The sequence below is a fragment of the Tauraco erythrolophus genome, chromosome 3, assembly GCF_009769465.1.
Source record: "Tauraco erythrolophus isolate bTauEry1 chromosome 3, bTauEry1.pri, whole genome shotgun sequence".
NCBI classification, from domain to species: domain Eukaryota; kingdom Metazoa; phylum Chordata; class Aves; order Musophagiformes; family Musophagidae; genus Tauraco; species Tauraco erythrolophus.
In genome coordinates, this window is record NC_141467.1 from 56,009,845 (window position 1) to 56,037,709 (window position 27,865).

The 27,865-nt window shown below is 43.5% G+C and overlaps 1 protein-coding gene across 2 annotated transcripts; it reads left to right on the top strand.

The window, feature by feature from the left end:
* The first annotated feature begins 506 nt into the window (after window positions 1-506).
* Window positions 507-22,875, top strand: LOC104383499 (desmoglein-2). Of its 2 annotated transcripts, none has more exons than XM_086609248.1 (15): window positions 507-551; window positions 7,300-7,335; window positions 8,272-8,406; window positions 9,542-9,700; window positions 9,974-10,118; window positions 11,357-11,517; window positions 12,328-12,462; window positions 12,605-12,790; window positions 13,784-14,043; window positions 14,887-15,029; window positions 15,710-15,937; window positions 17,248-17,478; window positions 18,489-18,617; window positions 19,771-20,108; window positions 21,880-22,875. In XM_086609248.1, exons 1-15 carry the CDS (start codon window positions 507-509, stop codon window positions 22,873-22,875), a joined length of 3,327 nt encoding a protein of 1,108 aa, XP_086465374.1. The 2 variants fall into 2 exon arrangements, with proteins under 2 accessions (XP_086465374.1, XP_086465375.1); XM_086609249.1 differs by having other exon boundaries at window positions 18,489-18,613; window positions 19,767-20,108.
* Window positions 22,876-27,865: the final 4,990 nt, after the last annotated feature.

Consider the following 27,865-nt stretch of genomic DNA (forward strand, 5'->3'; position numbering starts at 1 on the left):
ATTACAGGGAAGAATATGCTAAAACAACTCGGAATTTTATTTTCCCACGAGACTGCACTCCCCCCTACCAATTACTCGTTAATTTATCGTTTTGTTGTCACAGTTGCTTTGCATGCCTCCTACACGCTCCAGCCCGCTCTCCTTGGCGGGGAGGGAACAAAAATCAAACTTTGGAAGCCCTCGGGAAATGGCGGCCGCCCGCCCGACGGGCTGCACCGGCAGCACCGCCGCGGCCCTCGCCAGCCTCCGCGGGCGGAGCTCGGCGGGGCGGCGGACGGCGCTCCCCGGGCGCTCCCCGCCGCGGGCCGGGCCGGGCCGGGCCGGGCGGGGCCGGGCGCCACCTGCCCCCTCCCAGCACGGCGCGGCGCGGCGGGGCTCCCCGCTCGGCACACTCCACCCACCCGCGGCTACTTGTGCGCCCCTGGACGGGCCGCCTCCATTTCCCCTCGCGGGCGGCCCGAGGAGGTGACCCCATCCCGAGGCAGAGCGCGGAGGAGGCGGCGGCCATGTCGCGGGGCCCCGCCGCGGCGCTGCGGCTGCTGGCGCTGCTGGTGAGTCCGGGCCCCGACGGGGCGCGCCTGGCCGCGGGGGCCCCCCGGTACCGGGGCGAGGGGAAGGCGCTGCTTTGCCGCGGGCAGCCGGGGAGTGTTGCGCGGAGCTGCGCGGGAGGGAGGCGCGGGGGAGCCCCGCGGACCCTGCGCGGGGAGCGGCGGCGGCACCGCCCGGCCCCGGCCCTGCCCGGCCCCGGCGCGGCTGCGGACGACGGCGCTTCCCGTCGGGGCTTGGCAGCCTTCCCGCCGCCGGCCGCTTGTGGCTGGGAACGGGTCTTCTCCCTGCCTTTGGAAAGCAGATAAAAGCAAAGTCCCTTTGCTGTCCGAAAGCAGGTGAAGGTAGAAAAACCCGGTGAGAACAGTATCTCGGATGGATGGGGGGGTTTTGAGACGCCAGGAGGAACAGGAATGCGGTGAAGAGCGCGTATTGTTGCCATCTTCTTGTTCAACATGTTATCTGTATTAGTAAATTTTTGAAGGAATAGTGCCAGGAGGGAAAATGGATCATAAAGTGTGATTTAATGGAAGTCTTTATTGCCTTCGAGAAATGATACCAAATGCTTAACACTCCAAGACACTTCAGGCTTTCTCCTTCCCTGCCTTCTCTCTTCTTCAGCCATCAGCCTTTAGACCTTGCATCCTATGAAATACCTTTTTAGGCTAAAAGCAAGGAGTATTTCGTAACAAACTGAGACCAAAACGCCAAGTTTGTGTGATTTGGACTGATGCTTTTTAGCTGTTTCTAGATGTTTTACAGGAAGCTCTCCTTAATATCTGCAGCATTGTTCTTTAGCTCTTCACCTTTCTAGGCTGGCAAAATAACTGCAGAAGTCAGGCTGGTGCCACCGCTCAGACAAAGGTGAGGGTGGAGGCCAGGCCATGGGCTGTGCCGGGGAGTTGCCAAGAAGCTGGGCAGGGTTCGGTAACGGCTTGTTGCATGGTCAGACTGGCGGGTGCTGTAGATTGGGACCTTGCTCCCTGAGCTTGAGATCCTGCAAAATCAGGTTTGTTAGCTGGAGACCTGTTGCCGGATAACTTTAGTGTAGACTTGCGGTTGCCAGCAACAGTTAACCCTGTGCTTTGCAGCAAGCTGGGAGTTATGGTTGCATTGGAAGGTGTTTGATCCTCATTTTGCCCAAAATAGCAACGGGAAACATGCGGAGTGCTACTTGTACAAAAGTTTTCAGTGATTCTTTCTGTAATACCTGAAGCCACACCATCATCTGTTTTGGTGGGCTTGCAGTGGCTCAGGACGCTGTTGGTTTTGCCTGAAGAAAGGAGGAAAATTATTTTTCTCAATCCTCATCATACTCGGTCTCAGCTAAAGCTGGGGAAGGCTACAGTATACTAAGAGTGAACTCAGTTTGGTGCCTAAATGCCTCGTTGTCAGAAAATTAGAGCAAATGAAGCTGGTTGATGTCAGAGGAGAGAGAGGGGCGCTGCTGGGTTTTGCCTGTTTTGGTTGTTTGGTTTTTTGGTTTATTATTTTTTCTCTAATCTGGACAAAACCATTCATATGGCAGAAAAATCTAGTTGCTTGTTTGAGAGCATCACATTAGGGTCACTTATGACATGCAAAGATGGCACTGATAACTTCAAAACCTTAAGAAACTACTGAAAAAACAAAAGCAGTCTAAAAGTAGTGTCTTCCCAAAGCGTCTTCTACCTTAGAAACATCGAGAACTGTAAGTTCTTCCTCGCCCTGTTTTTCTTGGAAGTATCTCTTGGTCATCTGCACTCCCTCCCTGCCTGCAGGCTGCATCCCTGAACCTTCATCCCTGGGTACCTCACAGAGGTCACTGCAGTTTTCCCCACGTCCCTGCCTCCAATTCTTTTCCAGGAATGTCCAGGCATACCAGATGGTAGTGCACCTGTAGGGCTGGGCTTGACTTGGCGTGCATCCAGGGCACACACCTACAGCTGTTGCCCTGCTGGGCGGTTACAGCTATCGAGGATTATTAGACTGGGAGGTTTCTCAGTCATTTCTGAAAGGAGTGGACATCACGTCTTCAAGAGAGGAAATCTCATAATCTACATTTGAGTGAAAGAAGAGTTGATAGGTGCATGAATCTTACTATGCAAGTGGCAAAACTTTTTCTCTGAACGCCTTCTCAGATTGTACTTCCTTGGTGTTTGGGTGAGAAATACATAAGATCTAGTATTTTATCCATCCTATTGAACTAAAATGATGTACTATTTTGAACACCAGACTTCAGAATAAACTGAATCTGCCCAGGAGAGACTAGGGGAAAGCAAAAAATGCAATCTAAATTCAGAAAATCTTGTTTTATGATTTTTGAAGTGAGATTAAAGAACTGGGAACTGAGAAAAGAAAGTGGGTAAGATGCATAGTAAGTTTTCAGACATACAAAGGGTAATTGTGAAGAAAAGGGAATTACACTGTTCGATGAGAACATTGTCAACATGGCAAAGAGGGAGATTGGGTTTTGAGATTAAGACATCTCAATATAGGTGTTTGAGTTTCTGTTATGGTAAATGGAGATGCAGTAGATGCAGAGTGCACCTATTCAGTTGGATCAAATTGTACTTTCAAAGCAAATCTCCAGAGTGTGTGAATCTGATCCTCCTGGGTGAAACTGCGTTGGGAGATGCATCCACCTGCTCCTGGGTGTTTGGTCTGTGGAATGAGGCTAATTCTAGTCTGAAGTAACAACCACAAAATGTGGGTTGTGTAGTGTTGAGTTATCAGCAGCAACTGCTTTGCCCTACAAATCCTCTCGTATTGTGCTTACAAAGTAGACATAGCTACAGTCAGTGGAGCCCAGAGACAAGTAGCAGATGTGGGCTGGCTTTGAGGGGAATTGAACTGCTCTCTGGTGTCCCTGTCTGTATTGGCTATATTTCTGTTGAGTGTAACAGAATTTTAGGCACTTGGCGTTCATTTAGACATGTAAATTTGTGTGCCTTAATCTGAAACTGAATCTCATCCAAACAGCAATATGATCAACGTGAAAGAGCTAAAAATTGAAATAATAATATTAGGATAAAAATTAAAAAAGACTTTTCCATCGGTAAGGTTAGCTAGGCACCGCCTTAGGTTAGCTAGTGAGGCTGTCGGACCTCCATCACTCCAAGCACTTGGTGTAGTTCATCTTGCCCTAGGGCCAGGAGATGGGCTAGTAGATAACCTTGGATGGTCTCTTCAGCCTACTTCTCTAAGCGTGGAAGAACTCCACTTGCCCATCATCTTCAACACCAAACTTACTTACAGGAGATGCAAAATCCAAATCTGCCAACACGCAGCGTACATGAAAGACCACGTTTCTTGGACTTACTGTTTCATAGTGTAGCAAATAACCTTCTTCCTTGCTCAGTCTGCATCTTTACGTTATAAAACTAAGCTGTGTGTTCAAAATCTGTCCTTTAGTCACTTCCTGACTGCACATGAACATGGATTTGGGCAAGAGCAGTCTTGTAGTCCCTATAGGGACTCCAGTCACACCCTTCTTTCCCCTGCCCTCTCGCCTACTCCTGCTGCTTTCCTGTAGTATTTCATTCCATTTCTATTACTTCAGGCCTCAGGTTTTCCACCTCATTTTCTGTAACCATTGAGTTTTCTTCTGACAATGCCTTCTCAGCTCTGAGTCATCAACAGATGTCATCAGTAGATGTCTGTTTTTTGTGCCAAGGCTATGGTCCACATCAGATGACAGACCAGGCTTTCCTACCCTTACTGAGCCATTTAATAGAAAACAGCTATAGTATATTAAAAAAAAAAAAGAGAGAAATCCAGAGTTCAGCAACTATTGGATATATAACTTTTCATTTTTCCTTGAAGAAAATTGGTGGATAAGGAATTGACTAGATGGTCACACTCAAAGAGTTTTGGTCAACGGCTTGATGTCCAACTGGAGGCCAGCAATGACTGGCATTCCTCAGGGATCAGTATTGGGGCCGGTGCTGTTTAACATCTTTGTCGGTGACATGGACAGTGGGATCCAGTGCACCCTCAGCAAGTTTGCTGACGACACCAAGCTGTGTGGTGTTGTGGACATGCTAGAGGGAAGGGATGCCATCCAGAGGGATCTTGACAGGCTTGAGAGGTGGGCCTGTGCAAACCTCATGAAGTTCAACAAGGCCAAATGCAAGGTCCTGCACATGGGTTGGGGCAATCCCAAGCACAGAGTTACAATCCCAGATTGAGAGGAGCCCTGAGGAGAAGGACTTGGGAATGTTGGCTGGTGAGAAGCTCAATATGAGCCAGCAATGTGCACTGGCAGCCCAGAAAGCCAACCGTATCCTGGGCTGCATCCAAAGAAGTGTGGCTAGCAGGTCAAGGGAGGTGATTCTGCCCCTCTACTCTGCTCTCGTGAGACCCCACCTGCAGTACTACGTCCAGCTCTGGGTTCCCCAATGCAAGAATGACATGGAGCTGCTGGAGCGGGTCCAGAGGAGGGCCACGAAGATGATCTGAGGGCTGGAGCACCTCTCTGATGAAGACAAGCTGAGAGAGTTGAGGTTGTTCAGCCTGGAGAAGAGAAGGCTCCAGGGTGCCTACAAGAAAGCTGGAGGTGGACTTTTTACAAGATTGTGTAGTGATAGGACAAGGAGTAATGGTTTTAAACTGAAAAAGGTTAGATTTCAATTAGATCTAAGGAAGGAATTCTCACTCTGAGGGTGGTGAGGCACTGGAACAGGTTGCCCAGAGAAATTGTGAATGCCCCATCCCTGGAAGTGTCTCAGGCCAGGCTGGATGAGGCTTTGAGAAACTTGATCTAGTGGAAGGTGTCCCTGCCCACAGCAGAGGGATTTGAACTATATGATCTTTAAGGTCCCTTCCAACCCAAACCATTCTATGATTCTATGATTACCTAAGGACTATAGATTGAAAACTACAAGAGCAAAAATATTTTGTCTGTCTTAGCAATAAAACAGAATGTTTTGAGGCTGCTTTGCTACTAATCAAACAAATTGATTTTTACTTCTAGTTATCTTAATGAAAGACTTTCTGTTTATAATGACTAATGGGATTTTCTCCGCTTTCTTAATGTGCGTCTCAGTGAAAGACGTGCTAATTCTTGAATTCCAGACACTTTTTATACGTGGTTCTCAGGTTTCCGGTACGAGGAAACTTCTCACCTTGTGCCTCTTGTCTCCATTCAGTATTCAGACAGAAGCACTTTTCCCTTCAGTTTGCCAGTAAGAACAAACAAGGATGTTCATGATGACATCTTGACAATTATTTACCTTCCAAAGGAGTTGCAGCTTCTGTTGGAAAACCTCAACTACAAACCAAAATTCTCCTGACACTCTTCCTGACATAATCTCATTAATCATAAAAACAAATTTTAAAAATCCATATAACCAGTATAAACAAATAAAATTAAGAATATCCTTGAAAACGGTTTGATCTAAGGTGGAAGATCCTGTAGCCCTCACAATGCATATCCATTAGGGAATTTTGTGCTTGCTGATTTTTGTCTTCGGAATTTATACATTGGGAAAATTGCCGTTGGAAAAACAATTTTGTTGTGCAAGTCGAAACAGCAGCCTGCTGCATTGCTCAACACCATCCACTGCATTGCTGCATTGTGTGAGAAAGAGATAACATCTTCAAAAAAGAGAAAACCAAGCTGTCATCGATACAGCAATCAAGGCTGAGTCAGAGGGATGAATAGAGAGAGCCCAGTCAGCAGTCTAGAAACCAGTCAAAGAGAATATAAAGGAATACTCTCTGACTTATTTCAGTAAGAAATCACCTTTTCTGGGCCTGCTTTGCCTTAGGCATTATTATTAAAAAAAAAAATCACTTAAGATGCAGAATGTAGGTAGATGGAGTAGTTCTGAGAACAATAAAAGTATTCTCTTCTCTGCCTATACAAAGCTCAAAAGCTCTTTTTGTTAGTTTCACGTGTCGTAATAACCTACCTGTTGTTGTTTCCCAATGCCTACATTTTTGCACTGTTTGAGAGGTTTTGTTACTCGCGGAGTCTTTGGTGCATGGAGCGTGGACGTACACGCAGTGTCTCTGGTAATTTGGCTGATGGCTCCAGTTCCTTCTATCCAGGATGGTGTTTAAGGGCGTGCATAGCTATCCTGGTGCATGAAGAGATGGGCAGTCCCAATACTGGATGGTGGCATAGAAAGTTTTGTCAGAGCAAGCACGATTTGCTTGGTAGCATGCTAGTGTCCCTGCCTTGTTTAAGTAAAGGATGGATGTATGCCATTTATCCTCCCAGCAAGGCGCTGAGTCGGGAGCTGCTTCTGTCCTTTACGCTTCAGCAGATGTTTTGATTAGCCCTTGCTTTTAAACGTGATCTGACATGCGATGTTCTCCGAGGTGGTCGGTAACCCACCACAGCCTGTGTAATCCATGAGTTGCCCAGAAGAGGGAGCTTCTCCAGGGTGCCGCTGGCAGCCAGCGCTTATTTCAATCAATGGCAAATTCCCATTGTTTCAGAATACTGAAGCATTATTCAGCACGAAAAAATTGTTGTTTAAAAATGACTATAAAGTCTGCATTTATTAAAAAAAAAAAATTGCTTATTATCTGTTTCCTGCTGGGAGAAAAGTGCAAAACTTAATTATAGTTATGTTTTTAATGTGAATGGTTATTGGTAAATTTTTCAAAAGCTTTTACGGGTAAAGAGTTAATACTAATTGATAGAGGTCAGATGCCCTCTTCCTTATGGTGTTGCTGTTCTTACAAGGTAGGTTATGTCAGTTAAGTTTTAGTACTGCTAAAGTGACATAATACTAATGATGATTATTGTAACTTCCATTGCAGATCTGTTTGAATTACGGAAATGGGCTCTACGTGAAGGTAGGATATAATGGAAAACTGTGTTTCTTTATCAGTGTCTGAAGAAGGGCTCTCTGAGCAAAGAGCAAGTGTAAAAGGCGTGCTTTACTTCAGTTGATAGATGTCTTCATTTTTACCATTTTCTGAAACATGAAAACTGTGTAATGAATAATGAAATGAAAGTTGAAATGGAAGTGAATAGATTCCTACATCTATCAAACTGAGTGGGGTTCAACTTTGAGAAACTTCCCCTAAAATACTAGATTTGTAGATATCTTTTTTTTAGTTCTCTGTAAATTAAATCAACTATTATTTTATGGAAGATGTCATTCATTTCCAAGTTAATGTCAACATTTCCAGTTTTTAATCTGGAAGCCAGAAGATGCAGAAGGGACTAAGCTGGACTGAAGATCAAAGGGTGTCATGCAGAGTGAAAATGAGGGGTAATTGAGCAAGGATGGCAGAGACAGTGGAAGGGTTGAATAGAGGCCTGCTGTTTCATGTATTCTGTTTCAGAGAAGATTGAGTATGAGGTGGAATTGGTGGGATGGCTAAAAGGGTAAAAAGGAAGAAATGATGGTTTAAAACAGCCTTAGTGGTGGTTTAGAACAGCCTTAGTGCCAAACCTCTTCCCACACCTGATGACAAGCACTTAAAGCTTCCAGAACAGATGTATTTTCACCAACCCCTGGTCCTGGGAACTTGGTCGTGTATATAAAGCCTGTCTTACCTAATTCTGTCTTAATGAAAGGACTAGTGTAGTTTTGCTCTTCAAACAGCTCAAGGAACATATAGCTCTTAGATTGTGGTTTAGAAGGCTAGTGTTGCTCCATGATTTCGAAGTTACTAGGTATTGAAAGAGTAAAAGCTATTCAGAAGTCTGGACTATAGCAGCAGTAAAGCTTTCATCTGAAATGGCCAAATGCAGTGCTGACATTCAGCCTTGTTTTTTCGCAGGTTTATAATCGAAATGGCAGGAGCGGCTTGTTGTCTCACCCCAACAGCCTACTCAGACAGAAGCGAGAATGGACGGTCCCTCCGGCTTTTATACGGGAAGAGGAGGACAATTCCTATAAGAATCCAATTGCTAGAGTAAGGCCAGAAAAGAGATAAATACAGCATACACGTAAAAATAGAGACGAAAATGTAAAATAAGGGTGTGACTGCCCTAAACACATGCACAAATATTTATTGAATTTTAAAGGACTATTGACTGTCAATTGAAGATTGGCACATTTCCTGCTGTTTCCTTCCTTCAGCAGATGAGTCACTCTTGTGGCCTGATTTGGCTCAGTCTCTTATCTATTTCCAGCCACCAATTTTCATAAAACTTTTGGGAATGCAACATCTTTGAGTTTTTTCGCTCCACCTCTCCTACTCAGCTGTGGCCGAATTTGGCAAGTGGGTCCCAAAGCTGCTGGTGATGATTTGGCAAAAGAGTGTACATGAAGCATGGTTACATATGCCTAATTTTTTAGGAAATAGAGCTAAAAATAACCAAGGTGTCACCCTTTGTGCAAGAGTGATATGCATTTGGTTCGGAACCAGTGTTGAAACCTGAATTGACCACACCTGTCACTTCAGGTGAGGAAGGGTATAATCTCTAGTCTATACAGCCTCTTCTGCCTGTTCCTCTCCAGGTCTGACCTTTCTTCCTCCACCTTATCGCTTCCTCAGTCCTAGTCACACTCTCTAGCTTAGATCTAATCTCCCTTAAAAAGTTGTCATATTTTATTTCCAGGCTTTGCCTTAAGTAACTTCAGTTTGCCCTGCTCAACTCATTGTTCCAGACTCTTTTTTTTTTATCCTTGGTCTTTCTCCACATTTTATTTGCCCCTATCCATTTCATCAGCCAGTTTCCTTCTTCCCTCACTTCAACTTTTCACCATATCGTGGTTTTCCAGCCTTTCCTTGTGCTTGTGTTCTGTCCCACTCTCTTTGTCCAAGAAGTCCCAATTTTCTTCTCCCGCAGACCTCTCCACTCCACAGTTCCCAGCTGTTGCCCTTCCCATCATGTTCCTCATCTCCCTACACAAGATCCCCAGGCAGAACATGTTAAGACAAATGCAGGAAGAGTTACATCTCCACACTCAAAGGAGGGCAGGAAAATATGTGTTCAATATTTATTTTTGTTTGTTCATTACAAAAATAGCAAAAATGTTCTATTTGCATTTTTAAATGTGGTTTTATTTACTGAATGCTATTTAATCTGTTATATCCCTGTTAGATACATTCTGATCTTGAAGATACAGGGGTAGTGGTGACTTATACAATATCTGGTCAAGGAGTAACAGAACCCCCTTATGGATTGTTCGTTATCAATGGAAAGACTGGAGACCTGAACATAACAGGAAGGGTTGACAGAGAAAAGACTCCAATGTTGCTTGTAAGTGGAATAGTAACTTTTTCCTTATAGGTGCCCACCTATCAATTTTTTATTTATTTTGTTCAAATGCATTTGCTTCTATTAGTTTTAATGTTTCTGGATATTTGTGTGTGTGTGCCTGCTTATATTTATAAGAATATTATATATGCTTATTTAATGCTTACATTTTGTTATATATATTATGTTTTCCATATATTCCTATTTTGCATACGTATTTATATATATCACAGTCCTCATTGTATTTCTTTATTTTTTCTATCTGTATTATTTCAGCTCAGAGGTCATGCGCTAGATAAGACTGGAGCAAAACTGGAAGAGCCAATAGACCTCCCAATTAAAATTGTGGATATAAATGACAATTTTCCAGTGTTTTCACATGAAGTTTTTGTTGGTTCAATTGAAGAATTAAGTGAAACAGGTAACATTACTTTTAGAATTTTTTTTTTTTCCATTTAGCTTTTCCCAACACATGCAGGGGCACAAGTGAAGATACTCTTTGCAGCAGCATATCTGTGGTGACAAGGATGCATTCTCTTGCTTGCTTAGGCCAGGTTATCCATGTATGAATTCAAGTTTTTATTCAAGGCTAAAACGTGTGGTGTGATGATGGGACACCGTCTGCATAAAGGCAACAGAGAACGCTTCCTCTTATAGAATCTTTGGTTTGATGTCAAAGCTACCACAAATCTAGGGACCAGAATCCTTCAGCAGGAATTGTGTGGGAAATGCAGTCTACCTTCTGGCCTAGCAATCCCAGTCTGTTTGGGAGGGACTCCACTCTGCCATGCTCATGAAAAGCCCTGCTTTATCTGTGAGCTGCAGAGGTACTTCACTGTTAAGTGCATATGGCCGTGACCTAACCCTCAAAGAACAAGTTAGTGGCAGTTTTCCTATTGATGTCAGTAAAGGTAAGAGCAACGGATTATTTCCCAGAAGATAAGAAAAGCTGAAGTAAAACAACCTAATAAATACCTGACATTGTGTCCCTTTCAATGTCACAATAATCTGAAGAAACAAATTGCTGACCATCTGCTTGGGTGAGGTATAGAGTTCCCTCAGCACTCTTTCAAGTCAGTAGCAGCCATATGGTAACTGCTTCTTCGCCTGAATTCCAGCTTTTGTGCAAACTCAGGCACTGGACATTGAGGTATACCCTTTCCCAGAGGACAAAATCCTGTGCCATGAGTTATAAGGGAAATGCACTGTGGAGACTGCCGTGTATTTTGAGTGAAGCTATTGGAGGGCTTCGGTATAGAGCAATTGTTTTGGTAACGTTCAGGTAGAAGAGGTAGTAGTTCTCCCTTTAGAAGGAAATGCAACTTGTTCAAAACCTTTTTCTTTCTTCTCTCTGCGATATCTACAGTTTTCTTCTCAGAATTTTTGAGAGAATTCAGCCAGTTCTGTGATTCTGGTTCATTGAATTCTGAGTTACAGATGTGTGGATACAGTCTTTTTTTTTTGCTAGAGGATGTACTGTGAACATGTACTGTTTGCATTTTAGGAACGCTTCATCTCTATTCATTAAATGAAGGCAAGAGCATTAGAAAATAGTGCAGTGTGTCTGAAAACAGTCTCTTAATCTGTGACATTACAGTAAAAATATTTGGCAGTGCCATGGCTGTGTAAACATACTGTATTTTGTTTGCTTTTTTCCAGGTACAATTGTAATGAGGATAAATGCAACTGATGCAGATGAACCAAATAACCTAAATTCCAAAATTGCTTTCAGGATTGTTTCCCAAAGCCCTAGCGCTGCTTTCAGTATGGATAAGGATAGTGGCGAGGTTCGAGTAGCAAGAATAAACCTTGACAGAGAGGTAAAGAAAACGCTCCCATTTTTAATCTGTTAACAGTGGTCTTCTGATGGCTGTTGTATTCCCTTCAGCTTCACCAGCCCTCTTACCTTCCTTCACCTCCCTTAGGATTAAAGCCTTGTCTGGCTGATGCATGTTTTTCAGGGACTGGGGAGGGGGAAGTGTTGAGATCAAGGTCATATTCCACCTGTCACCCCTCTAGCACATCACCAGCTTGATGGCTGTTGCCTCCTGTCCCTCCCATGCAGCCAGAACAGCAGTTGCACAAAGCAAGAGGTCATTTCTCCATGCTGGAGAGCATATGGCAAAGACAACCCAGATCACCATCTGCAAAGCCGCCGAGTGCATGTAGATATTTCTAGTCTGCTATGCAAATCGTGGTGCAAAGATTTAGGATGGGTGCTGCTGTGAAAGCAGCATTGAAAGCCACATATTAGCAGCAACTTTACCTGTGCTTGCATGAATTTTCACTGGCCAGCAGATGGTGATCTGGATGCTGGCTCTGTGGCTGAGGACAACATCTCTGCCTCTAGCAGGTATTGCCGGTTCTGTCCTGATTTATGGCCAATGAAATTTTTTCCTTTGCCGCATAAGTTCAACATGGGGGAGATGTAAAAGTCCCAAATCCTTTTCAGAGCCTCAGCTCTACTCCAGCAGAGCCTGTCAAGGTAGCTGTGTGTGAGATTTTGCTACTAGCTGGAGAGAAAGGGAGTTATAATTGGCCATGAGAGGGATTATCAAAATGTAATAAGGATAATATAGCAAAGGAAAAAAATTTAGCCTGGTTCAAACACTTTTTTCTTATCATGGCAGACACAAAGTAGCTATTCTTTGATGGTGGAAGCAAAAGACCGTGGTGGTGAAATAGGTGGGAATGCTGCAACATGTTCTTTAGAAATCAAAATTTTGGACGTCAATGACAATCTGCCTGTGGTTGAAAGTCATGCAGTAAGTACATTTATCACAGTATTTCGCATGCTCCTACGCCTGCTGGCATCCCATTCCTTAATACAAGATTGTGCAAACTTTCTCGCACTGGAATGAGGTAAATCATGACATCTTTTTAAAGAAGGGTGTTTTTCGATTGCAGTTTGAAGGAAGCGTTGAAGAAAACAGGGCAAACGTGGAAATTCTGCGAATAAAAGTATTTGACAAAGATGAAGAGTTTTCTGATAACTGGCTGGCGAATTTTTCGTTTGTTTCTGGTAATGAAGGTGGCTTTTTTCGTATAGTAACAGATACCCAAACAAATGAAGGAATTTTGACTCTTGTGAAGGTTAGTATAATCTTTGGAGAGTCTTTAAATATTAGAAGAATGTATTCCCTTGAAGTTGACATACAAATTATTTATATTCAATCAGTATTTAAACTGTAAATTTACATTGTGGACACTCCTCTTTTGGCATATTCTTTGCGGTCATATTCAATGATTCCTTTCAAAATAATAATTTTGTCCAGGTTTACCATTTACATTCTGTGTGATCTCAAATATATCTAGTGGGGCAAAAGTCCCCAGACTTTCCATGTCAGGCAACAGTGCTAACACGTATGCTTTAAAATTTCCCAAGTTTTTGTTCTCCTTGCTGGTCTCAGTTTAAATTTCTTTGTTTCCCATGGCCACAGGTAATGTTGCAGGCAACACCTATTCCATGAGCCATGGGCTACAAACTATTTTATGAATTTGCATAAATCGAAATTACGAAAATATTTTCCATAAAGGGAAATTTTATTTTGTGAATTTTGCTCCCTGTTAGTCCACAGGAACTGAAGATGCATAGTGTCTTAAGTACCTTTTTTTTTTTTTTCTGATCTGATTTCCTTATCTGAAAACTGATAATTGTAAAACATTGATAAGCATTATTAAGTAAATGAATTGGTTTAAAAAAAATAAAAAATTGGAAGAGTCAAGTAATACCGAGCACTGATTCATTCAAAGGAAAGACAGAATATATGGGTAGGACTCATTGCACCTACCTTAAATTAGTTTAAATTCAACAGTATAAAGACATACCTATGGTGCCATGCATTAAAAATAAGAAGAGTAATCTCCCTTATGTACTTTTTTAAAGAGTTGAAGCATTATGTGTTGAGAGTAACATGTTAGCCAACAGTTCTTTGCAAGATAAATAATAATAATTAATATAATTAATATTAATTAATAACAAGGATGCTAAGTATTTTTTAAATATTAAATGTATGAATGTTGTCTAGATATCAAATTTTGTCAAATCCTGACTGTTTTGTTTGGTTTTTTTTTTAATTGCTCTAGGAGCTGGATTATGAAAAAATGCAAAGCCTGAACTTGGGCATTGTTGTTACAAACAAAGCAGAGTTCCATAAGTCAATTAAACACAGTTATAAAGCACAAACAATTCCAGTCAAAGTTCATGTGATTAATGTGCGGGAAGGCCCTGTATTCCCCGGTGGCACAAAAATTATTGAAGCAAGTGAGAAACTGCAGATAAAACAGGTTATTGGACAGTATCAAGCCTACGATGAAGACACTGGAAAACCAGCAGAGCGCATTACGTAAGAATCTTTTTATGACCGTCATAACTGTGTATGTCAGAAATCTTATCTTATTGTAAAAATGTATATATTGAACTGAAATAATTTCCAAGGCAATTGTTTTCTACTACACATAATTCACACCTAAAACAACATCATCATCCATATTCTGTTATGCAGAAAATAGCTGAGGTGAAAATCCTACTTGTTTGGTCATATATGGTGAGACGTGAGTGTTTGGGCTGAAGCTCTCTGTGCTTGCATGCTGTTTGTCATGCCTGTCTACTTTTGAGAGCAGATTTACTCATCTGACTTCATCATCTGCAGAAATGTTAGGAAGAAACACGCGGAAACATCTAGCAGAAAGAGTGTAAAGTAGATAAGGCTGTGTGTGCATGCGTGTGTTTAGATTTTGAATCACGGCTCTTAGCTAAATGTTGTTGAATCACCACCATGGCTTTTACAAATGGTGCAGACCAGCAGAGGTGCATACCCAGCAGCGGACCCCTCTCCCCCACACCTGTAATACAGTCTATCCTGGGTGGCTGCCGCTCAGCTTTTGCTAGGAGCGGAGGTGGAGGGGAAGAGGACCACAATCAGCAGCGTGGATCCTTCTCCAGTCTCACTCCCTCCACACCTAAATCTTGGGTCTAGAGGGAAAAGCAGGTTTCAGCATTCAGGGTAGGTTTATAATCTTAGGTTTATAGTTGAAACCAATTCCAGTGGCAGGAGCGTGAGACCTCAGACCTAGGGGTTTGGTCTCTGCTTTAAACAAAGAGCAAACATACTGTGGAGCTGCTTTTTCTGCTGATGATTGTTTTCCTACTTACACATGTGTACATCCTTGTGTGCAATTTTAATCAGGTACATGAAAGGAAGAGATACAGCAAACTGGGTCACAATAGACTCAGCCACAGGTGAAATCCAACTTGCCAAAAAACTCGATTACGAATCGTCGCATGTGGTAAATGGTACCTACACTATCACCATGTTGGGTGTGACTACTGGTGAGTTGAGAGGGTTTTGTTTTCACGCTAATTGGTTTGTTTAGGGTTTAGTTTGCCTTTCTGCAACTATGGTTGGTTTAACCTCGCTATCTTTAACTGCCTAAAAATTAGGTGCCTCATGCAGTTTCCCATAGGCTCTGTATTTGAAGGAGAGACACGAGCCACTCATTGGAATAGGATCAACCTTGGAATGGGTTCCCAAGGCACTTGTGTCTCTTTGACTAGATGGGGGTGAACTTCTTGTAAAACTTTTTCAAAGACCAAGTCTGATAGGAACTTCCCTTGTCAAGGTGGAAATTGCCAGTATCTCAATATGCTAATCAGCAGACTTCAGAGTCCTAAATTTTCTTGAATGCTAAGCAAGAAAGACTCCCTGAACTTCTTGTGTATCTAATTAGTATTCTCCTTTTATCATCTTCATGTTACTGTGTAACCATACACAGGAGATACATTTATTTTTTCTTAAGTTAAAATAGTAAAGCAGCTTGCCTTCAGAAGAACTTTGTCAAGATGTTTATTAGCATTAGGAATTAAATACTGCTCCTGTAATCTCCAGGGAGAGCTCTTTCAACTTATTTCAGCAATGTTTGTGTTTTGGAAAATATTAAGGGTTTTGTATTTTAAAATTAAATTTTTGCACTTTTCAAATAAATTTAATTTTTCAAATTTTAAAATCTTAGATTTTCCTAAGAAAACGGTCACCGGAACAGTCGTTATTCAAGTTAAAGATGAGAATGATAACTGCCCAATTATTGTGAACCCTGTGCAGACTGTCTGTTCAGATGCAAAATCAGTTGATGTTACAGCTAGTGATTTGGATGGTTACCCAAACAGTGATCCCTTCAGCTTTACTGTCATTGATGAGCCAGAGGGAACAGCAAAAAAATGGATAATTGCACCCAGAAACGGTAAGAAAATTTATTTTTAATTACTTTCAGTTCTTTGGAGTCCTAGTGTTGTAATTTGCTAATTCCGGTCAAACTGTCCGTTTGGTTGCTCCAGACCAAAAAAAAAACATATATGAAGTCAAGCATGAAGGCACATCAATTGTGTTCTACTCCCTGCTCTCTAAAGGCTATAAAAGCACAGTCATGTCTTCTGGGGCCTGTCACCTTCCCTCAGTTGGACTATCTGTGCCTAGCTTGATGACCCATCTGCAATGACCAAGATTTCATGGCTGATGCTGGGATCAAGCCATTCCCATCTTCCCACAAAAAGCATGCAGTGATAGAAGATACTTTTTGTTAAAACTGAGGTTGAAGATACGATTGTGTTACTGGCTACAGTTGCTCTAACTTACAAATAAATAGATAAATCTGTCTGCACAGTGGGCCTTGAAAAGGGAAAATACAGTGTAACTTGTCTAAGATTGTCCAGTATGGTAGGAAAAAAAAAAAAAAGTCAGAAATCATAAAGAATTTTAGTGAGTATTTCAAAATGAGATTAGCATCTTCTTACATTTCTCTTCATATGAGCCTGGGAAACGCTTGAAGGAAATGTTTCAGGTAAATTGAAGGACCAGAAAACACCTTTTTCTTCTAGACTCTTATTCTGTCCTCCATAATCCTACAGCATAACACTGCAAAGCAATCAGCAGAGTCATCCTAATGGCCAGTTTTAGGAACAAGAAGAAATCTTCTTAGCTTTCCTCACTCTGCTCGCAGCCAGACTAGCAGAAATTGTAGGGATCACAGCTTTTCCAAATAGGGTGACGTTCCCCTGCTGGGAGCATCATCGGGCATCTCTTGTCTAGTGTCCTTGACATGACGCAGCCACAGGAACAGGTGCTATGTTGGCTCCCCAGTCTCTGCCTGTGACCTACAACAGATAAATCTCCTAAAGACTGAAGGTGGTTTTTTTTTAATTTAACCTTTATCTCTCCAGATGACGTGAAGGTTAACGCTGTATAGGCAATGGGGCTGCCTTCCATGATAAGTCTCCACTAGTGTGAAACACTTTGCAATTTTCTGAGACTGCAAGTGAGCATGGCTGCTTTGTTACCAGCACGATTAGTTGTTAAAAATAAGAGCGCATACACTGTAGCAGCAGCTATTAGACTTAATTCCATTGCATTGGCTGGACTTAACTGAAGGGGGCTTGTTGGGAGGCTGTGAAAGTTTTATTTCCCTTAGTTTAGAGAAGTCAACTTTCTCCCCACTCATTTCTTGTTTATCTTGTCTTCTTTTTTTTTTTTGTAACCCTCCTCATTCTGCCTCAGGCACCAGCATACAGCTGGTACCACAAAACCTGAAGGTGGGCAGGACTGAAGTTCCCCTCCTAATAAAGGATTTCCAAGGGTTCAGCTGCGCTCAAGCACAGTCTCTGCAACTGACTGTTTGTACCTGTGTGGACAACGGCGCGTGCAAAGAGAACATTATTGGCGCAAAGTCAGTGGGTCTGGGACCAGGAGCGGTTGCGCTAATCATCTTGGCGTTTTTGCTTTTGCTGCGTAAGTAATTGTTTCATGTTATCTCAAAAGCGCGGTAAATATGGTCTGCAAGGCATCAGGAAAGAAACAGTCCAGCTCCCAGCTTTTATCATCTTGATATATTCTGTGTAAACTCCTAGTCTGTGTGAAGTCATGGCAGATCCCCAGCTCGTTTTGGTAACATCAGCATTTCACCCTCAAAGGATTTCAAGCTGTGCATTTTAAAATTAACATATACAACTTTAGTATTTGTTTATGGCTCTGTAGATAACAGGTGGAGAAACAGCAAGGAATCCTTTCGGTGTTTCCCACACCTCCCCATGTGAACCCTAGCTCTTCCCACTCAAGCCACAGCGCTCTCTCCACTCTTCTCCCTCACTGCAGACCCAGGTGTGGTGCCTTGCTCTGCACACCACATGATGTTGTTTGTTGGTAAGACAAAATAGAAGCTCGAAAAGAAGAGAATGTAGCCAGGGTATGGCCGTGTGTACCAGTGCTGCGTTTAAAACAGCAATAATTTATTGCTTGTACTAGTAACAATCTAGCTGTGGCAAAACAAAGTTCATGCCGTGTGAATACACTCTGCTTCTGTAACTGTATTGTTTTGAGTTCCCCAGGCAATGCTCTAGACGTGTCACAGGAGTGTGGAGGTAGAATTTACATGACACCATGTCGTTATCTAGTAGTAGAACAGGAGGAGTTAGAAATGCTGAGGTTGTACAGTGATATTTAGAGCTTGGTTTTGATATATGAGATCTTTGATAGAAGTATAGCTATGTACATGTGTGGTCATCTGCAGGATTGAGGCCCTGACAGCTTAATTATCAATTCACTATCTAGGAAACCATCCTGGCATATGTTTCTAGGAAATACCCTGAATGTTTGGGAACATATCTTCAGCCCTCATACTGATGACTAGCTCACTGAAGATATGTTTTGGTATGAGAGCTGACCAAACTTTGGTACCAGCTGTTAGCATGCTTTAACCCTAATCATCACATAGTTAATGGCAAACTACTATTTCCCCGTAGTTATTCCACTGCTACTGCTGCTGTGTCCCTGCGGCTCAGGAGCGAAGGGATTTGCTGCGATACCAGACTACAGCGAAGCGATGTTGCGTCAGTGGAACAGCGAAGGGGCAGCTCCCGAGGAGAAGGCATGTATCCCTAATAGCATTTCTCTTTGATTTCCAGCCAAGCATTCAGTTTGGCACTTGGCATCTCTTCCACATTATGGGCTGATGTTTCAGGCCTGTACAGTGGATTTTAACCACGTATGAACATTAATTAAAATTAATACTCTCTCAGTCAAGGATGCATGGAAGATGAATTCCATCAGCAGCTCTAGAAGCACCAGACATGGTGTTTAAATTCCAGAGTAAAGGGGAAGCAATCAAGCAAATGTTGATATCTGAGCAGGGAATAGGAGTGTGGGAAAAGCATTGATGCTGTAAAGAGGGAACCCTTTGCATTTGCAAGCCTGGAATGTTCTGTGCCCCTTTGGATTTGGGTCACAGTAAAGCAGTGAAAGAGTGGGTTGAAAAGCTTAGCTTCTAGTTTAAAGTTTCAGGTCACATTTTAAATGACTTACCTGTGTTTGTCTCTTAAACAGAGTAAATTATTTAAAAAAAAAAGCAGAGAAAAGTGTAAATTTGCAGAGAGAACAATGAATGCCAAGAGAAGTTTGCCGTTTCTTGTTATGCTACAAAACCCAGGTGTTTTTTGTTTTTTTTTTAAAAAAAAAAAAGCGTGACTCTGGCATGCTTTTGCACAGTAACAAAGAAACAGAAGTAAGATAAGAGACTTTGATTTAGGGCCAATGCTCACACCAAATTCTTGATAGAAGACAATTAACTTAACAGGGAAGCCAAGCTGCTGGAAAAGAAGAAAAGGCCAGGCAGCACCATAGAGGCAACAGGCAGTGCACACTCCCTGGCTTTGTGTCTGGGGAAAGAAAGCTCAGCAGAGTCTCTCTTAAAACAGCTGAGCTCCCTGGAGTTTTGCAGCCCTTTTTTTGATGTGTTGGTTTTTTTTTTTTCCCCTGCTTTCGCTCTGAACCCTTTGAGTTTCAAGAAAACAATGATCTGTAGAAACTTTTCCATGATCCTCCTTGGGAAAACAGTTGTGGAGGCTGCACCCTGTTTCAGGAAGCCCTTTACTCTTTGCAGCAACATGTATAAACATGAATTAAAACAAGTCATAAAAGGGCACCCTCCCAGGTCCCACCCAGCTCTGCTGCTGGTTTGGTGAGTTCCATGTGCTAGACAGCACGGCTTTCATGTCACATCCTAATTTGTGTTATTTATGTAGCCAGTGCTAAGCCTCATCCCATCCACTGCACTGGGGAACTCGAGAGGAGCAACCAGCGGAGCAGCAACGGCGGCAGCAGCAACAGGAATGAGTGGGGAGGAAACTGCAGCAGGAGGAGGCAGCTCTGCCTCTCATGTAAGAGAGCATCACACCACTATTACCAAGGAAAGATGGGAAGAGCAAAGACGACTCCTCTCTGGTGCTGAATATGGACCCATGGCAACTGGAGGGGATGAAGGCATGGCAGGTGTAGAAGGCAAGACAGTGGTCGCTGCAGGAGGAGTCGCGATGGGAGCAGCAGGAGCCATGAATGAAGAATTTTTAAGAGACTACTTCAATGACGTAAGCATATGACCCATGAATAACAGTATTTTGATATTTACATTTAGCGTTGTGAAATGCTGTTCATGTTACTACAAACACAGATGAGTAGATACGTATATATGTAAACAGTCCTGATATAAGGCCCAATGTTTTGTGCATGTGGAGCTGAGGGTGATAAGGATTTTTGGATTAGGCTCACATGTGGGACTTAGAGCATGACAGTGCTCACTCCTGTAGTGCTGGGTGCTTACAAGGTCTCTCACAACGAGACCCTTACCCTTCTCTCGAGGGAGGTACTTGGGAATGGAATCCAGATTATTCAGCAATGACCAAGGAAGAAGCCATGAGAAAGACTATGTGATATAAATCTCAGGGCCTTAAGCACATTAAACTGGCCTGTAGGGAGGTACCTGTGACTCATCATGAGTCACAGCTACAGACTTTATAATGGAGCAGGTTTTTGAAAGATAAGCTGTAGTTGTCAAACAGTGGAGGGTGGGTCTGCATTTTCAAAGTAGCTGCTGAAGTAAGTGGTTCTGGACTTGTCTCTTTGCCCAATAGCCTGGGTAAAGGGCGATTCATCAGAATTGTATGAGGCACGTGTTGCAATTCCCTTTCTGCCTTTTTTTCTTGGTGACCTAACCATTGACCAATAGGCTATTCCTACTCATTGCAGCTATTCTTCTTTGCGTAATGTACATCATTAGTCCTTAGGCTGGTGAGCTCCTTATAGTGGAAGTTTCACTTCTATATGCCAGGGAGTGTACGGATTGTCCATCACCTATGGATGGTGTACAAATAAAACATTTTCACACCCTACAGCTGGCTGATGATGGGGTTCTGCAGGGGAGTAGCTGTGCAGTTTTTTGGCCACCTCAGGCCAGGGAAGGATTTGAGCTTAAGACACTTGCATGTCTCTTTGAGTGCTCTAGCTACTGGTCTTCTGGGTGAACAAATGCAACAGTAGCAATTCTGCTTTCCTCCTGCTCTTTGCTCTTCCTAATATTAAGACACACTTTAAGCATAGCTGCCTGCTGAAGTCCTGCAGGAGGGTTTTGTAAAGGACATACTAAAGTAACCTTCACAATTTCTGGGAGGCTAGAATATCTCAGATTACAGGGGAAAAACAAAACAAAACAAAACAAAACCAAAAACAAACCACACCAGACAAGTCAAACTAAATAGTTTTAGATATATGTTGATTTTTGTAGAAGCATCTCAGGTAACGTGCCTATTTCCAAGATCAAACGCAGATAAACATACAGTCAATTTGGGTGATTTGTTTGCAGCTGGGCTCCTTGGGTGTGATCCTGCAGGTTACGCTAGTGAGAAGGGCCATGGCAGGTGATGACATGTCAACACATACACATTAAACATACGTTTAAATGTTAACGATACTCTCAGGCATGGTTTTGGTACTCTCCCACAAACACCATTACAGATGAAGTTCATTCACTGAACTAAAATAAAAGCAATCTGTTTGTGAGGATGGAGCAGTATCCCCAATGGCACAATTCCTGGTAGGAATAGCAGCAGGTAGTGATAGTACCCAAGGTTTTCAATTTAATTTCAGATTTTTCTTCTCATCAAGTGTACTGTCAAGTTCTGACTAATTTCAAAAAAGCAAAAAGCACTTTTAGGTACTGCCCTTTGTTGGTTGATGGTTTCTGTCAGTTCAGTTACATTTTCCTCTTTTAAACTTCTTGACCAAGCGTTCCTGATTTTCAGATTTACTAAGATTAAAGCTGACATTAATGAACTTTTGCTTGCTTCTGTTTTCTGTCTGTAGAAAGCTGTCTCTTTTGCGGATGAAGATGAAGCCCAAGCTGCAAACGACTGTCTCCTGGTTTATTCCCAGGGAGAGTCAGACTCCCCCCACGGCTCCATTGGCTGCTGCAGCTTTATTGAGGGTGATCTCGACGACCACTTTCTTGATGATTTAGGAGACAAATTTAAGACTCTAGCAGAAATATGCATAGGTAGAAACATCAACATGAAAGACGCTAACTCCAGGAATGAATCAGGATTCGGTCTTAATGACGCGAAGGTGCAAAATGCTTCCAGCTCCAAACAAGCCTTTGCCTCGGGCAGCCATTTCCAGCCCACTCCACCAGTGCACGCAGGAGAAGATACCGTGTCCAAGGAGGTGGTCACGGAAACAACCTTTGCCTCTCGCTCTGGGCAGCACGACATCCGGCCCCTTCCCACAGCCCACACAGAGACCAATTTCACCATGACAGAAACATCCTACTCTTCTGGAGCTCCTGCCCGCTCAGCTTCTGTCTTTGTAGACCCCCAGTTTAAGGAGAACATAGTGGTGACAGAGAGAGTGCTGGCACCTGCATCGAGCTTGCAGGGTATGGTGGAAGTCCCCGATTTGCCGCACGGAAGTAATGTGGTGGTTACAGAGAGGATGGTGAAGTCAGAGGGCTCTGGGCCAGGAGCCCTGATGGCTCAGGATCTCCCCGACTCCCAGTACGTCGTGGTGAGGGAGCGGGAGAGGGTGCTTGTGCCTGCTGCGGAGCAGGGCTCGCTCAGCTTCCCAGCTTTGGCAGAGGGGCGCAGCGTGGTGGTGAACGAAAGGGTGGTGACGGCCTCGGGGATGCAGGGCAGAGGCGAACAGGCAGCTGGTGCTGGCTTGGGAAGGCAAGAGCACATGTTGGTCACAGACTCCGTGCTTCACCAGGCGGGCTCCAACACAGAGGGGCTGCCTCCTGCCAGCGGCACGCTGAGCAAGTCTTCCAGGGTCACCAAATACAGCACAGTGCAGTACACTCGCTCGTAGCCTGGACCCTTGCAGGGGTGACGGCATCCGGCACCCTTGTGTCAGCGTATGTCTCCCTTTGGGCTTTTTCTTGAGACCCGAGTTTGCATGGACTCACTTGCTGTAGATTGTATAAATAAGGATTATGACCAAGCAGCTAGTAAGGAAATCTGTTGTTATTAGGCAATGTTGAGAGCGATGCTTTTGAAGTGGAAAGATGTGGGAAATCTATTCTTTTTTCCTTGTTTGCTATTTTTGTAATTGCTTTTTATTATTCAGTTAGTGTAATAATACCACATAACCACAGCTGCATAAATATGGGAAAGCAGAAAGTCTAAAATGTAGTAGTGATGGGTAGTAGCCTGCAAAGCCTAAGTTAGGTTTCTGAACTGCTGTTTAGTGTATCTACTGAAGTCCCCCTTAAGGGGCATCGTTTTCTCATTGCGTGTTTGCCATCTTTTACCTTGTGGGCCAGGGCAGCTTCTCCTGAGCTGCAGCTGCAGATCTCTGCGCTTTGGTGGATTGCTAAGAAATCTCTCCCTCCTTAGAAGCCCAGGCTACCACCTCAGGGCAGTGGTGTGTTGATCTCCTGGAGGGATGTCACAACTTCGGATTATCGGCCTTTGTACCTTAAGCAATCAATATTTGCATATTAGCACAGGGGTTAAAGAGAGCAAGTAGCAAAAAAGCTGAGGACTGCAATTCTTTTGGCACCTGTATATAAAAATTCATCACTTTGTGTGCGTCTAGGCTGACTTGGACAAGTAAGCGTTTGCATCATACAGATTTTTCACTGGCTCCTAATTGGTCCTTTAATAATGTATGAGAAAGAGTCAAAACTTACCTTAGCTTTAGAGCCAGAGATTCAGTCAGTGGCTTTTCTAGCAAAAGTTATGGCTCTTAGACATCTGTAGGATCTGATTTACAAGTGCAATTAGCTAAGTGATTTTAATTCTGTTTGTGAACTCACAAGCACAGAAATGCAGCCTGACCTGTGTGCGTGTGTGTACGTGAGGTTCTGCTGGCTCCAGTACCACAGCTCCGGCAGCCTATGTAATGCTGTACAATGGCAGCTTTTCTTAGCTCTGACGAGACAAGATAAAGTGGCCTATAATTCTGCAACATTTAAACTTCATGGAAAGAGAAGTAATTTTGGGTGGTAAAAGCATAAGAGTGCGGCATGCTCTTTGACACTATGTATATATGCACATGTAAATATTTATTTGTATACAGTTTGAAACATTTTAAAGTGAATTTTATAGCCATACACTCCGCATGTTTTGTCCGAGTAGAAGGAAGTATTTTAGATTAGATATTCGTACCATGTTTGTCTCATACCTGTAAAATCAGCAAAGCTGATCATATGGTCAAAGCCCATGCACCTGCAGAGCTTTCTGGTTGCCTCCATCTTTGCTGGAGTTTTTCTGCAGGTGCAGTGTTATGTTTTCCACTGATGTGTTTTGCCTTTGGCTAGAAATACTTTCAGTGTATTTGATTTTACTGATAAGGATGTAAAAGTTGATTCAAAAACATAAACATAAAATGTAGGAACTATGGCTATGCTCAACAGAGTGCATCTTGACTGATGGGCCACTACGTAAAGTGGAGTACTTCTTCCAGGCAAATGAAACTATTTGTTTGCTTGAATCTGTTGGTTATTTATCCCTTGTATGTGTATTTACTTATAAGCAAGCATGCAGTTTCTGACTTTTTAATGGAGTATTTCTGTGGTTTTATGCAATCTTAAAATAAAGAACTCTACTGCTTTTTTTTTTTTTTTTTTTTTGCTGTTCTTCATTCAGTTTTAAGACAGCTATCCTGGTGAAAACACTGACTATCCTACTGCAAATAAAAAGATTAAAGATAGAATGAGGATTGAGATTTCCCAAACAGCCTGAAGGAATATCTGAAAGATACAATTGTTAACAAAAGTTGGTGTTCTGCTAATTTACAGATCCTGAAAAAAATGTGAGTTTTGCCTGCTGGTTAAGCACATCAAATTCTCTAAGAACTTGATGCAAGACAACAGCATCCCGTCCACGGATTTACTTGGCTTTGAGTCAAACTCTTCTAATCAGTTTATACTTCCAAACAACCTGGCATAAAATATTGTTTCAGTTATATAGTTGTTAAAATAGATAGTTGTTAACGTCCAGAAAAGAATGTGAGAATCAGGGCTGTGTCACAGAAATCGTGACTTCCCTGTGTATTGTTTATATATAAACTTTTATCACGGATTTGTTAGTGCTGTAAAGAGTCTATATGAACTGATTCGTTATGAGTGAATCTCCATTATTTGGCTTAGTCTTGTACCAAGACTTCAGATGCTATCAGCATGTGCTAATGCTGGCAAAACATCCATCAAATTAAATAATCCATCACTTCTAATGGAGCTGTGTTTTGTAAATGGAGGTGGTGGTGGGAGGAATGTACAGACCCAAACTAATGGAAACGCCTGGTTAGCATCTCACCACTAGATAACCCTGAGACTGAGACTAGCCCTAGACACTTATCTTTGTGAGAGATGCCTCATTCTGACTTCAAAAGTAAAAACAAAGCCTGTAATTTTCTTATCTAAAAATAACAGCATGGTTATGCTGAAATACCAGTGTGACAGGGACTGTATCCACACTGCTCCTTTGTGATCCTCACTAACTATGTCAGACTCCACGAGCATGAACCAGCGTGCCGTAGCAAGGACATGCTGTCCCAAGTGCCCACGACAAAGTATTTCCTGCGTCATGCCTTGGTGTGTACTTGGAGCCAGGCTAGGCTTTGCAAGACGGGACAAGATGAGGCTTTGAGCAACCTGATCTGGTGCAAGGTGTCCCTGCCCATGGCAGAGAGGTTGGAACTAGATGATCTTTAAGGTCCTTTCCAACCCAAACCATTCTATGATTCTATCTCTTTCAGGCTGTGTTCTTTCCTGGGAATTTGACCATTGTCCACCATCAAAGGCTTAAAGCTTATCAGGGTTATCAGCAATAAATCACTTTTTCAGAAGTTAAATAAATCAGCTGCTCTCCTGAGGAGAGCGGTGGTGTTTATGGCCTTGAGGCATCACAAAAATGCATCCCTCTCCTCTGCTTGCGCGGTGGCAGCAGAGCCGTCGGCTCTGGCTGTCTCCTCTATGGGGCCAGTTGGGTGCAGTTTTTGAGCCCATCTTGAAGCACAAGAGCTGGGAAGGTCAGCCCCTACGTGCCCGGGGTCCTTCAGGTGCTCAGTGTATCATGAAGACATGCCGGTACCTGCCGAGTGAAGGGCAGGCTCCATACAGGACCCTCTCCTGGGCATCGTCCTGTGGTGACTGCTGATGAGGGGTTACGGGACGAGGAGGGCTCTTGGCATGACCCAGGAGTGGCTCAATGTTGAGGTGGAACAGGATAGCGGTCACCTGAAGCAAACGGACAGTACATGAAGGAGGTAACTGGATGAGGAGACACGGGGTGCTTTGCTCTCTGCAGAGAGAGCAATCACTGAATAAAAAAACTACCGCGAGGCAGGGACCTGGTTGCCAGATAAGCCCTGCCCAGTGCCCCAGCCCTCCCGCAAGACTCTTTGCCAAGGAACAGCAGCACAAACAGCCAACGCGATCCTTGACCTCGCAAAGAGGTTGCGGTCTCCAGCTCCCGGTTCCTCTGGGTGGCCTCACCGCAGGAGCGGGCACTGCAGATCGTTATGTCTCCCTGACACATCCTATTGCTCAGCAGGCAGCTGAAAATCAAACTCGGGTTCCAGCCCTCACCCCCCATCCAAGAAGGGGATAGGTGGCATTACAGTCAATGCAGAACAGATGCTGAAAGCTCGTCCCAAAATAAGCACGTGTTATTTAGGTTCGGGTGCTGTCGCAGAGAGCATGGCCGTGTCTGCAGCTCTCTGTTGCCCACCTGCCACGAAGGACACCTCCCTGGGCAGTACCGAGTGCTGGAGGGTCTTGAGCCTCGCAGTCCAAGGATACAGACAAAATAAACTGTACCAGTGGCCCATGCTGTCCTCCTCACTGCACCACGTCTTTATTTCCACAGCCAGAAAAAGCACCAAAGTCGGCAAAGCCGCAGATGTGATTCTGAGGCAGAGCAGGGCTGAGTACCTGCTACGCTGTTGTGTGCTGGGGAGGTGGTGGTATGGAGCGGTTATCCTCATTTTTACAGCTCCCCATTCGTGGAGCCACTGAGGCTGTAATGAAAGGGGGCATGAGAGTAGTGGCCACAGATGAAAATTGTATTTTTATTTAATGCTAAGTAAATTTTTTGAATAGTCAAATGCTGAGGGAAACTGCCATCGTTACCTTGTATTAGCGAGGAAGCCCAGGGAGAGAGGGATTCGTACCGTGCAGATGTTCCCTGTGGTTACCTCATTATTTTCTTTCAGTTACCAAAATATGTGTACAAAGTGATAGCACTGGTTTTAAAATTGCCCTGAAACCTCATTTCCTTTAAATATGTAACAGAAAGCGTCTTCAGCCGAACAGTGGGAATGCCTCCAGAAGGTGCTGCAGACGCCCTGGGGAAAAATCATGTGGCAAACAGTTTGTTGTGCAGGGTGCTGGGGTGGGAGGGTTTATAGCCTTCCTGCCTCAGCACCAAGCTGGTTTCTGACCTACGATTCAAGCATTTCATCAGAATATTTCTCTTAGATCTGTTATCTCTAGCAAATAAAACCCAGAGACAAGATATCACCTCCCAGTGATTAAGCAATAAACTGGATTGATTTCCTGGGTAATGATTATTCAAGATCTTTGGAGCATGGCTGAAGTTTAAACCCTTGGTGACCAAAGGAGTTTGTGAGGACAGTGCTGGTACCAACTGACTGGTGTCCTTCAGGCTTGGAATCCAGCCTCCCAAATCACCCGACTACCCTTCTTCTGCTGGGGACAGAGGATGTGGGAGCAGCTGTGGAACAGAGGATGGTTGTGGATGCTGAGCTGCTGGGAGTAGCTCGGTGGCAGCAATGTGGCACTGGGCAGCAGGAGGGCACCGGCTTTTGCAGTGCCCCAGGCTGGCTACCAAGG

What these genes read in the sequence shown, in the direction of transcription:
- LOC104383499 (XM_086609248.1), top strand. Translation starts at nt 507, where the DNA reads ATGTCGCGGGGCCCCGCCGCGGCGCTGCGGCTGCTGGCGCTGCTG. An exon ending in TGCGGCTGCTGGCGCTGCTG is followed by an intron (nt 552 to 7,299) that starts GTGAGTCCGGGC and finishes CTTCCATTGCAG; the next exon opens with ATCTGTTTGAATTACGGAAA. An exon ending in GGCGTTTTTGCTTTTGCTGC is followed by an intron (nt 17,479 to 18,488) that starts GTAAGTAATTGT and finishes ATTTCCCCGTAG; the next exon opens with TTATTCCACTGCTACTGCTG.